Genomic DNA, 13,222 nt, shown 5'->3' with positions numbered 1-13,222 from the left:
TTCCTGACACAATTACTGCAAAATACTTTTTGTACTGAACAGTTTTATCAAATATCTTCCCATGTCAAGGTAGGTGCAGTAATAATAAATAATGAAGCAAAGGAAGCCAGGCCATTTTTCAGGTCGTTTAAAAAAGCAGTACTAAAATCCATTCAAGTATACTGGCTATTGCTAATTTAGATTACTAATGCTTGCAAAAATGGGCAAAACACTAGCAATTAAAATACTCAACTAAATATGTAAACAATTTCTGGTGGTTTGATTTGATCAGTATGATCATCTATTTCTTTGCTTATTCTCAGGGAGAAAAATAAAGATAACTAAGAAGGCTTTGAAGTTCAGAATTGTAAATGTCTGTTTCCATTTTTGTCTTTCATAGAGATGAATTTAATATTAAAGTTCTTCAGGCTTTTGTTGAACTCCATGAGTTCGCTGATCTCAATCTTGTACAAGCCTTAAGGTGAGTAAATTCTTTCTGTTTTTCTCCCTGAGCTTCCTTTATCAAATTGCACGTTTGTATGAGTCACTGTGTTGATTTACTCGTCAGAAAGCTGATCTAAAGCTCAGCAGGGTTATATATTCCACAAGTTAGCAGAGGCAGCTCTGTTTTAGCACTTCCAATTGTTTGCGTGTTTGTTGCCTTTGAAGGTGAAAACTTTAATTATTTCAGACAAATACAAACAACTGAACTGTAGCCATGGCTCTTCGGTGTGCCTGCCAAATGTGGACATTTGAAGACCCATTTTATATCTTAGCACAGAGATAGGGTTTTGTTTGTTTTTAACCTAAAACAAACAAACAAATTTTCTTTACTGCCTTCTTTTTTCCTCCTTTTCTTCCACTTTAACTTGTTCTTTGGGTGGGCGGGGGAGTCCTGCTGGCCATAATTACAATTGCAAAAAGGCAAACTTTGGAACAAGTAGTTTCCTCCTACTTCACAGTTTTCCAACTGTCATGTGAAAACAAAAGTGTAAAATCTTAATATACTTTTTGCCCTTGCTAAGTTAACACTTGACTTGATTTCTTTGGGATGGCAGTGTACAGTGACCATGTGAAGGCTGCTCTTGTCTTGGTGGAAATCCACAGTTAATCCAGCAAATAAAGTTGATCTAGACAGTTCTGCCAGTTTCATTGCCACAAGTGACTCCCTCCTGACACCAGATAAATTGAATTGTTCATGTGATCTTTGTCTCTGGTGCAGTGCCTTGTGATGTGGTGTCAGAACAGCTTTGCTATGGTTGAGTGATGTGGTGATGATAACCTGAGCTGCCTGAGGCTTGAGCTAAGGCTCTGGCTGCTGAAGCTTGTCTGGGAGGCTTCATATTCCTATCTCTTTTACCCAACTTAATGTTAGGCTTGACTTTATTCTTCCTTAGCAGCTGCTACTATTAAATGTTTGTATTTTGGTAGCTTACAAAATTCGTGAGCTGGGTTGGAACCTTGTACGAGGTGAGTAAAAGACAGTATGTAGAACTGAACAAGCTAAAGATGGTCTGTGACAATTTGGTATCATGTCCTGAAATGAAAACTTACAAGGATGGAAGTAAATGATTATTATATTGGCCCCCAGTGTACAGGGAATATAGAGAACTTGTTTTGCATGGCAGAGCATGTAAATTTGCTGGTTTAGGTCCTGTTTTACTTTAGAGAATTCTTTTGCTAAGAAAGAAAAAAGAAGTGATTCAATTCATTGGAGCGTTTTAGTTCCACAGTGTGCCAAAAGTGAATTTGTAAAGATTTCTGTCCTGTATGCATTCCAGTGTACCTATATGTAGAAACAGTAAGTTACGAAACTAAAAACTCTATTTCAGTTCATGCAGCTAAACAGGAGAACAGATCTCCCACATACATTACAAAATTACTGAGATGACACCGCAAGACTTTCTTTATAAGATCTGGGTCTGATTCTTGTAAGGTGAACTCACACTTAACAGGCAGCATCTCTCTCAAAGCACTGGGGTTTTTCTTGTTGTTCTTATTTTTTAATGTTTGAGGAATTCAGGCAAAGATATTGAGTGTTGTGTTCTTTGCTTCTCTCTCCTTCTGGAAATATTTTATTTACTATGTCTTTTTATGTTGAAAGAAAAGTCTAGTTGAGTGTTTATTGCTTTTAGTATCCAGGAAACCTAAGGGAGGATTGAACTGTTTTGTTTCCCCGTAGTATTCTCATGGCAAAATGGGATGCATACAGAAAATTGTTTACTAGTCTGGAAAATAAAGAGTCTCAGAATATGAACTGCCATGTTACCTTGCCTGATAGCATGCAGTGTTGCTGGCTGCATTACTGGGCTAGCCATCTGTGCATGTTGCTTTATAATAGCTCCTGACTTGTGTGTTGAGAGATTGAGAACCTATTTCTAGGACATTTTATATAGACATTGCTGACTTTTGTTTCTGATTATTTGTAATAGATTCTTAATATATAATGACTGGAATGAGTCTAACAACTATTCTTCTTTTCTATAGGCAGTTTCTGTGGAGCTTCAGACTCCCAGGAGAGGCTCAAAAAATTGATCGTATGATGGAAGCTTTTGCTTCACGCTATTGTCTTTGTAACCCAGGAGTTTTTCAGTCTACAGGTTAGTTAATTATGTATCTTTTTTTTGCATGATATGTGTTCTGTATCTGGTGCAAGGAAACAATGGCCAATTTAGAAGTTCAGGATAAAAAAGTATATGAACTAATACATTTATGAGAACTGAGAAAATGCCACTGTCTAATCCTATATTTTATGTCTAGGAGGTGCAAGCCGATGGTCAGAATGCATTTCCATTTATAAAACTTTACCTTTAATATATAAGCTAATTGGAATCTTAGTTCTCAAATTCCAAGACAAAAATCTCTGGTGACATTTCTGAAGTGTGTTTTATGCTCTAGTATTAGATATCTCAGTATATCCTGGTAAAACTGCCATTTTTTGTAAGCAGCAGTTTCAGTGATGACCCAAGAAGATCTTGATGCTTTGATGTTTTTTCAGAATAATAATGCATTACCTGTTCCTCAAGAAACATAAAAGGAAAAGCAAACCAGAAGTAGTAAGTGACTGATGGTGGACAAAGTTGGAAAGACAGAAAAACCAACCAAACAGTAGACAGGAAACCCTTAAAGCAGACATGCATATAATTGGCAGAGCAACCTGCAGGAAAAATGATTGTTCGAAGATACGTAAGATTACATAGACTAAGGGGCTCAGCCAGGTGAGACCTACAGGTTGGGTAATCTCATCTGTCAAGTATAAGGGCTTCACACCAGAATTTCTCTTTATCAAGTCTACCTAATATGTGGCTGTAGTATATTAACCAAGAAAGTCATCAATTTTTTCCTTATGAGGACTGTATCTTTTCTCTTTAGTAGTCTGCTCATTGATGACTTATCTCAGTTAGAAATGCACCTCAGCTTTGCATTGAATCGCTTGCTCTAGCGTTATTTGGGCCATAAAACGCTAAAAAAGCTCTGCGATACTGCACAGAATGCCCTAGCGTTCTAGCATTGTTATATGCGCACATAGCTTGCTGCTGCTCAGTTAATTTGAGGAAGAAAGAGACGAGGAAAAGGTTAACATAAAGCAGGTCAGCAACAGCTACAGAGGGAAATCCTTGTTGAAAACAAAATGCTGAAGATGCAAACAATGATTTCCATTGATTTCCTAAATGGAAAGATGTTTGGAAGGATTTCCATCCTGCTTTTTCTCACACGGGGTTTTGTACTTGAATTCTGGGAGAATTTACCACAGTCATAACCATATCAAGAGGCATGATAAGATCTCTTGTTATCCTTTGGTATTGTCCAGTGCTATTAACCCCTTCATCTATGCCAAGAAATTGAGTCAAATGTTATTTTCAGCCTTTTTAAATGCAGTTCAAGTATGATTTTGAAGAGACTGTTCTTTATCTGGGTGATTGTGATAAAGTTTTGGAGGTAGTTTGAGTCAAAGTCTGATGGATCAAGTCTGTTATTGGATCTACCAAGTCTATTACATGATCAATGGCAAATCTCTGTGCAGAAAACAGAAATGACAGTTCTCTTAAATTTTGCCCAACACTTCAGACTTTCAAGTGAAACGTTAATTTAGGGTGATAGCAATGATTTCAGAGAGTTTAAAATTTTTTCATATTCTCTACTTCTGTTGTGTTTATTATACTGGCTTTTAATTTGAGTTGTTACTTTTTTTTCTCTTAGGCTTACTCAACAGTTCATAAAAAAAAATTGAGACTTTTTTGTGTATAGTGCATAGTATTTTATGACTGGCAGTTTCTTCATCAGTCAGGATGAGCTACATATTCGCTTTATGGGTTTCTGTAGACATAGAAAGTATACAAAGAAATATAAATCATTTTTCAAATCTCATTTCAGATACATGCTATGTGCTATCATTTGCGATCATTATGTTAAATACCAGTCTGCACAACCACAACGTAAGAGATAAACCAACAGTAGAGAGGTTTATTTCTATGAATCGTGGAATTAATGAAGGTGGAGACCTTCCAGAAGAATTGCTACGGGTAAGTTAAATTGGGGGGAAAAAAAGAGGTTGCTTTGTGTTTTTTAATAGGAAACTTGAAAGCACATGCAACAGTTCTCAGACTGATTTGTCAAAGGAAGTAAGAACACTTCCTAGCATGCATAACTATTTGAGAAGCTGAAAGAAGCATTCTCTGATGTTCATGGCCTCTTTGGCTAGTTGTCTCTGTCCTCAGTCTTATGTTGAGGAGGGGAGATTCCAGAGGAAATACTCTGTGTTACTCTCAGCAGTTTGCTTATGGTAAAATTCTTGTGGAATTGGCTTCTTATGAAAAAATACTGTTTCTGGATAAGTCAGAGAAAATAGAATAAATAATAAAAAATCATTGTTTTGTTATTGCTTTTCTTTTCCTTCATAGAATCATAGAATGGTTGGGGTTGGAAGGGATCTTAAAGACCATGCAGTTCTAACCCCCCTGCCATGGGCAGGGACACCTCCCAGTAGAAAAGAATGCCCAGGGCCTCATCCAACCTTGCCGTGAACACCTCCAGGGATGGGGCATGCACAGCTTCTCTGGGCAGCCTGTGCCAGTGTCTCACCACCCTCTGAGGGAAGAATTTCCTCCTAACATCTAATCTAAATCTCCCCTCTTTTAGTTTAAAACCATTCCCCATTAGTTTAAAAACATTCCCTCGATATATTTCCATGTATCTTGTGAAGCTTCGTCCTGTCCCCTGGGATACCAGTAGACATACTTATTTCTCTAAGACAGTGTGATGGTTTAAAGTATTTTCTGAAAATCCAGATTCATTTGGCCCACACTTGTACTAAATGAGAACTGTTTGAGAAGCTGAAACCTTTGAGATACTGAATTCTGAAAGAAAAATGTCTTTGTTGGGATGTACTTGTAAAATCTGTAGAGAGAAAGAGACGCTTGTTTATAGATGATGTAATTTAAAAACAGACTTACTCAAAGTAGTAAACAACGATTGAGAAGGGATGGTCCAGAATTTTATGGACAATATTTCCTTTGTTTTTTTATACAAATAGTCTGAGAAGTAGTAGGATGCATTTTCTGTTAGACATTATTAATGAGGTATTTTTCCTCTTTTTTTATTCTTCTAGAATTTATATGAAAGTATTAAGAATGAGCCGTTTAAAATTCCAGAGGATGATGGAAATGATCTAACGCATACATTTTTTAATCCAGATAGAGAAGGTTGGCTGCTGAAATTAGGTTAGTTATAAGGGCAGTTTTGCTGCTATGTGTTTGTTCGTTGTTAGCGTGTCTGCTCCTTCTTTGTCTAACTGCTTTCTCCTAAATGTAATAGGATTAATCTTGTAACTTGTACTTAAAAATGTATACCAAAATAAGTAACTCCTTTACAACTAAAGGTTGTTACTTCTTGTTTTACATATCCAAATTAGCAATCTTATTTCAAACTTTGGAGTTTTATTTCTGATATTTGAGAAGTGAAAACTCAGCAACAGAAAGGAAACTCCACATGTTATTTGACACATGCCGTGGCTGATAAATAACATCTAAATCTCCATGAAGTCATTTCAGAAAACTAATGTGAAATTTCAATTCAGTTTTCTGTGTGCAAAAAGAAAGGATTTCTCTTCAAATAGTTATTTTTGTGTGTCTTTATTTTTCCATATTATTTGTGAGTTTCTCTTGGTTTGGTTTTGGCTATGATTTTTTAATGAGTGGTTTAAATGTGCCTTCTTGTTTTCCTTATGGCCTATGACCTATCACCTTTCTGTTCTGTGACTGGCTGTCTCTGCTTATTCTGCATTAGGAGGTACGTATCTGATTGCTTTCCAGTCCCATCTTGTTCAGTTGCTCATTCTTTTATTTTCTTCCTCCTTCCTCTTGTTTTTTCTTTTCTTTTTTTCTTTATTTTTTTTAATCAAATTTATTATAGCATTTTGCTTTTTCACTCAGTGTCACTAACAGTATCATCAGTGGTATTCTGTCCACAAAAGACTGGCATGTTAGTGTCTAGCTCACATGCAAGCGTCTTCTGCTTTAAAAAAAAGAAAGTGTTTAAATGTAAAGCAGAAAAATAAAGATGACTTCTCAGCGAACTTCTCACAGTCACTGAAGAATATAACAAGGGAAGAATAATTTCACCTGAGAGAAAAACGTTTCTTACCTTTGTAATCAAGTTTCAGGGTGATTTTGTTACGTGTACATCAATTGTATTGGATTATTGAAAAATTTGATTACATTTGAACTATGCATATATAAAAGTTGTTCTTTTTGCTATTTATTTTCCTTTGTAAATAATATATTTAGCTTGCTTAACAGACTGTTAAATGAGCGCGAAGTTTAAGGTCACTGGAATCTTTGGTAATTTGCAGTCTCCTGGCACAGCTTTCTCAACAAAAAAGGCTTTCAAGATGAAGAAGATAAAATGCATTTTCTGGAGAAGAGGTTGGGAATAAGCTCTTGTTATGAATGCTGGGCATATCTATCCCTTCTCTGTCGGTTGCCAATACTCCTCATAGAATTATATGCATACAGAGAGCGCAAGCAAGAGTGGGAGTGTGTGTGTAGAGGAGTGCCAAACATCCACTGTGGAACAAAGAGTCAATAAAATACATACGAGAGATATAAAATAAATAAAAATAGAGGAACAAAGAGGTTGAAGAAAAAAGGTGACTGCTGAAAGCTACTGGATACTTGTGCACCAGCCACCTCCAGTGCTGCCAAGTAGGGCCAATGAAGCCAGCTTTTCATTGTGGACGGTGTAAATGAGAGACAATACACAGGAAACCCAACAGCAAAAGCGTGCATGAGACTGCAGGGTGGTGCTGGTGACGCTCCCACAGCAGCGGGGTTATTTGAATAAGGAAATTAAATGTGTCCTGAAGCCTCCGGTGAATCAGCCTGTGAATGCATGAAGCTGTGCTTCCTGGAAAGACCGCGTTTTTTTCAGCAGGCGCAGACTGCTTACAGACACATACGTTTTGGTAGATTAGGTGAATTGACTGAAAACAAACCTGGCAATATTCTTTCCTTTTCATTCTTTCCTCCTTCTTTCTTCTCCCTTGAGTTTCCTGTTTACTAGGAGGCTTAAACTATATGTTAGAGAGTCCCATCTCGATCCACATAGTCTGCATTGCTACAGCCCTTTCTGTTGGGAAATAATTACTCTGAAGTTGATGGAGTTTCCTTTTATTTCTGGAAGATGTGGATATTTAAAGTTTCAGTATTGTTGAAATGCTGAGGAGATTCTATTCCCGTGTGAGAGTTCAGGTGCTCAGTTGTGTTAATTCTTGCGTAAAAGATCAAAGTTCATATATAAAACTATGACTAAGACAAGCCCTCAAACCCTGAGTCTATCAAGACACTATTTTGTATTACTTACAGTATCTCTTCCCATTTGTCTACCTGTGCCCTTCTATTTGGTATTGCAGCTTGCTGCGTTGATTCTTCTCTGGGCAGGAGATGGATATTGTGGAACTACCGTATATAGTAAAATTCACCTGTCCTAAAGACTTCCCCAGCTCTCTAGCCAGGCACTGTGTTTTAGAAAGCTGTGCTTCACAAATGCTTGCTGTTGTGAAGCTTGCTGCTCTGAATTGTTCAGAGGTGACCTAGTGCAAGTCCAAGTGCCAAACCGGGCAGCCAGGCAGCACTTCTGGGTTTATCTATCTAGACTCAGTTGGCTCTTTCCTGTAGATGCTTTTAATCTCGGTAAACCTAAATTATCATTTGGTTTTACATCGTTTGAAGCATGGTGTAATGAAAACAAACGCTACAAGTGGGAAAAAGCTGAAAGCTGCCGAGTGCTTATGAGTCCTCACGTAGAACAGCTTGAGACATTACTAGCTTTTAGATTTTTCTGCATCATGATTTTTGGTGGTGTTTACCATGAAATTTTGTACCTTCCAACTGAAGGTATTTGAAAATTTTATATGGGCTGTCTGTCCTAATTTCTAACTAATAATCATTATGCTCGGGGAGGGCGTTTCCGTGTCTAAAACAGCTTCTCTTGGCAAACAGCTTGGTTTGCGTAATTTCTTCTAGTTAGAGGGAAGCTGTGACATAGCTCTACCAAACTGGAGAGGAAATGATTCAAGCCCAACACGTGATTGTGTTAATTTTTTTCTGCCAGTCAGGCAGCAACTGAGAGCTTGGAGGTTGTCCAAAGGCCTCGCTTCTGGGCCCGTTCTGCCCATGGCGCTTGTTGCAGCACAGCTGTCCTTGGGAGGATGTCGCTGCTTCTCCCAAATCCAGGGCGAGAAAATAATGGTTGGTGATCAGGAAACTGATGCCTTCCGGTACCCATCTGGGTCACATGGATGCTGTTCTAGTTCAAGGCAGTTAATGTTGCTGTTGAGGTAAACATTTTCAAAGAAATGCAAACAGAATTGTGTGTAACTGCAATTTCTGAGTCCAGTTCCACCTAGTGGTATCTAAATGAACTGAGACACACACAAAAAAAATATTTTGTATTTCTGTCTGCCTGTCTCCTTTTCCCCATTAAAAGTTACTTACAAACATACTGAAGATTTGGGTAGAATTTTCTGACTTCAGATACTTTGCCTTTGGTTGTAAAACCATTTTTAGTTTTTGAGGTCAGTGTTTCCTGAGTCAGTGCCAATTGTTTTTCCCTTTGGCCTAGGTTGTATATTTCACCTTATTCTCTAGTTCATACTTTTTCCAGAATTGAAAAAAAAAAAAATCCGGTGTTGGGTTACTGAGATGAAGAGGATTTGTCTTCCTCTTTCTATGTATTCTGCATTGTGGCCTTTTCTTGTAGTTTCCTTAGATTTTGGCTGACAAGATGTACTTTATTTTGTTTGTCCTTGCATTTCAGTTAATCAGCTGGATCTTTTGATGAATTACATCCTTTGTGTCTCTCCATTTCTGTAAAAGTTTATGGACTCATACTCCGATTTTCTTGATCCTTTTCTGATAACTCAATTCCTTTCAGTTTTAATATCTAAGAGGCTGGCAACTGGAATAAGATATGAAACACAGTACTAACCCCCTGTGCTGTTGTTTTGTGAGCCTACAGCAATCTCGGCCGAGGAAAAGAATGTTTTGTTATCAGTAGTTCTTACCATTAATCTTGTATGCCATGCTTATGATCCCCAAAGCCTTATTAACCAGCCTCTTGGGTTTTAGCCCATTTTTAAAGGCATATTAAACACGTTGTATGGTGACCCCTGCAAACTTGATGAGTACAGATTAGATTGCCTTTCAAGCTTTTTAGTAGTTTCTGTGCTGTTGACAGCTGCAACTAAGTAATGGGGTGGGGATATAGAGATTTATATATTAGAATACTTGCTTATCTTGGGGAAAAAATATCCTGCCTTGCTGCTTTTTTTTTTTTTCTGGAAGAGAGGAGAAGAGTAACTCATAGCTTGGTTGGGAACAGGGACCTGTGCTGCAGTTCCACAGCTCCCATGAGTGCTGTGACCTGGTGACCTACTGGCTGGCTGAGAGAGAAGGGAGCTGCAATGAACACTGCAATGAACCTTAGAATACCTGAAAAACAGATCCTGTTACGGCGATAGGAAGGACTGCCCTGGCAGTCATCTTGACTTGGTTGCAGCTTATTCATTGATCCAGAAGTAAATCAAGCTAAAGTTGGCTGGTTTTCCATTCCTGGCCCAAATACTTCCTGATACTTGAACCAGCTCTTAGTCAAGGTGATGGGAATTTTTCTAGTGACTCATGTGCCAGTTTGACTGTTACTACAATGATTTATTTAAGGACCTGTCACAGTGGTCATACTAAAATGCCACCAATTCTTCCCTCACTGTCTCCAGTTCACTCAACCATCCATTCTGTCACGGCTTCTGCATCTTGCACTATTTTGCCTTCTCTTATTTCACCACACCTGCTTGCAGATTAATTTTTTCTTGAGATATGTGTGTGTGTAGTGGAAACGTGCAATTTATTGAGTACATTGAACATTGCAGCGTTAGCACTGTGCTATAACATAGGTCATAAAACCAATTGAAATGAAGACACAAAATTCAACAAGACTTGGTCTGCATTGCAAATACATAGTAGACTGGTATAAAAAATAACAATATTCCTAGAATTGAGGATTATATCAAAAAAGTTCCAACTATCTCAAGAAGAGCAGATGAAAAAATATGTTTGTGTCTTAAATTTAGTTACATGACTTAAATTAAATTGGGGGCCTTTTGTATATTAATGGTATTCTTTTATGCCAGGGTGTTCAATAGCAAGATCAACTATTTTGAGACATTTGGGTTAATGAGGTGAAATCATTGCTGAATGGATGATGCACAGGTGGTGACATAATCCTGAAGTCATGTAACTATGGTGGAACTAAGCCTGTATGTTGATAACACGTGAATTCTTTATCTACTATTGTCTTTCCTGAAAATGAGTCCTGAAAATAGTAATTGTAGAATACTGGAGAGGTTGTGAGGTAGCACACTGCAGAGCAATAGGCGAAAAGTCTGAGACAATGTGTGTTTCTGAAAGGATCAATTCCATACAGCCTGACATTAACAGGTGGGAGAAAGAGCACCTCAGTGGTTGCTGTTTTCTAAACCACTAATGTGGGGGGGAAAAATGGTATTTTTGGAGCAGTAGCTATGTCTTTTGTCAGGTGTATTCCGTTACATATTTTCCCCATAAAAAGCACGTTTTTAAAACAATAAATGGTGAAAAGTCACTACAAATGATACATTTTGGTGTAGCATGTTCTGCATTTGCTCCAAGTTGATGACTCATCAGAGTTGTTCTGTTTGCAAGCGGTAAAGTTTGTAAGCATCTGATGTGCTTGATGTTAAATCTAGTACTAGAAATAGGTTCTTAATCACATGCATGGTCATGAGTGGAGTGCAAGGAAGGTGATAAAACACCACGAATTTTACTGATGAGACACCTTCCTTGTAAAAAGACAGGCTGTGGAGAGGGTTGGTCCTGTCATTGAAACCCAGTTACTGGGTTTGCTGTTCAGCCTCCTTTCCCATAGCAGCACTGGCTCTGTATTTCTGAGGGCCGTGAAGGATTAATATTTTTGATTAATATTTTTGAAATAGCTGTGACTACATGGACAGAGGGAGCAGGCCTGGACTCAAGTGAACGTGTAAGAGAGGAGACATTTACAGCTTTACAGCATAAAGCTCATGTGGCTGGTCAGCAGCACCATAGTTAATGCGGTCTCAGGAGTTTGATCTCAGTACAAGAGCTACAGAAACATGTTCTTTTAATCTCAGCTCATCTGTGCCTGATCCATTTGCAATTAATTAAGCCATATTTTGAAAAACAAAACTAAATACTTTCTTCTTATCCATTACTGAAGCCTTGACAGCAGCACACGTTTAATTTATCGATACCTTTTGATTATAGGGGGAAGAGTAAAAACATGGAAACGAAGATGGTTTATTCTGACTGATAATTGCCTGTATTACTTTGAATATACAACAGTGAGTATATATTGCAGTGAGCTTCAATTGTAATCCAGGTATTTAAGGGGCTAATGTGATATTTTCCTCATTTTTAGGACAAAGAACCTAGAGGGATTATTCCATTAGAAAACCTTAGCATAAGAGAAGTTGAAGACCCTAGAAAACCAGTAAGATATCTTCATTATAAGTTTTTACTGAAGATGTTTGCCAGTTGTTTGTTGTTTTGTTTGTTTTTTAAATTTATTTTTCCATTTCTACCTTCCAGAACTGCTTTGAGCTCTATAACCCCAGTCATAAAGGGCAAGTGATTAAAGCTTGTAAAACCGAAGCTGATGGTAGAGTGGTAGAGGGCAACCATGTAGTGTATAGAATATCTGCTCCCACCCCAGAAGAAAAGGAAGAATGGATTAAATCTATCAAGTGAGTTTTGAGTCTTAAATGTCTTTCAGAAATGAAATGTAAGCTGTTCTCTGAGTAAGGTACTAAGAGAATTTGTATTCTAACTTACTTAAAGAGTTCTGATGTGGCAGTGTCCTCTAGGATTAATGAAAAGCTACATGGGGTTGATAGATCAGGATAAGTCTCCAGTTACTGTCTGGTCCTAAGGAAATAGTAGTGCTCCTAACTCAAATGAGGAAAATGTGGATTTTTTTCTTTTTTTTTGAAGCGAATTTAAAGCCTTGTGTGAACTATCTTTAACCATGATTTTGTTAAATTCTTCAACTACTAATTAACTTCAGTGACATCTATCTTGAGCATGTTCACAGTGCAGCTTTGAACTTTGATAATTTGACTTCATCTTGTAAGATTTATAAAGCAGACCCACACTTAAAAGAATAAATAATGTTCAAGAGGAAGGTATGAACTCTTAACAAATCACAGCTGAATATAATCTTATTTTAAAATAAATGTTTCTGGTGCTTAGAGGCCTACAGAACTTCCTCATGAGGGGCGTGGAGGGGCAGGCACTGAGCTCTGCTCTCTGGGGACAGTGACAGGACCCGAGGGAACGGCATGGAGCTGGGACAGGGGAGGGTCAGGCTGGGGGTTAGGGAAAGGTTCTGCACCCAGAGGTGGTCGGGCACTGGGACAGGCTCCCCGGGCAGTGGTCATGGCACCGAGCCTGACGGAGGTCAAGGAACGTTTGGGCAATGCTCTCAGACATAGGGTCTGATTTTTGGATGGTGCTGTGTGAAGCCAGGAGTTGGACTCGGTGATGATTGTGAGTCCTTTCCACCTTGGGATGTTCTGTGATTCTAGGTCAGCAATCCATTATCTGATGAGAGGTGTGGAGTCATTCAAAGGGAAGAGAGAACAAAACACTTCTAGTTTTCAGAAATGGCATTT

The 13,222-nt window shown here is 38.1% G+C and overlaps 1 protein-coding gene across 3 annotated transcripts in view; it reads left to right on the top strand.

Annotated features, from left to right (window-relative positions):
* CYTH3 (cytohesin 3) overlaps window positions 1-13,222 on the top strand; it is a 51,984-nt gene that overhangs the window by 35,199 nt on the left and 3,563 nt on the right. For all 3 annotated transcript variants that reach the window (XM_083800389.1, XM_083800391.1, XM_083800390.1), the window contains exons 6-12: window positions 380-460; window positions 2,467-2,579; window positions 4,354-4,502; window positions 5,588-5,699; window positions 11,817-11,893; window positions 11,971-12,042; window positions 12,141-12,295. In XM_083800389.1, coding sequence (XP_083656515.1) covers window positions 380-460; window positions 2,467-2,579; window positions 4,354-4,502; window positions 5,588-5,699; window positions 11,817-11,893; window positions 11,971-12,042; window positions 12,141-12,295 — 759 coding nt within the window. The remainder of the gene's footprint in view (window positions 1-379; window positions 461-2,466; window positions 2,580-4,353; window positions 4,503-5,587; window positions 5,700-11,816; window positions 11,894-11,970; window positions 12,043-12,140; window positions 12,296-13,222) is intronic.

The sequence above is a fragment of the Anser anser genome (genome assembly GCF_964211835.1).
Source record: "Anser anser genome assembly, chromosome: 15".
Classification (NCBI taxonomy): Eukaryota; Metazoa; Chordata; class Aves; order Anseriformes; family Anatidae; genus Anser; species Anser anser.
The sequence above is the reverse complement of the archived record's forward strand: the minus strand, read 5'-3'. Positions and strand labels throughout refer to the sequence as shown.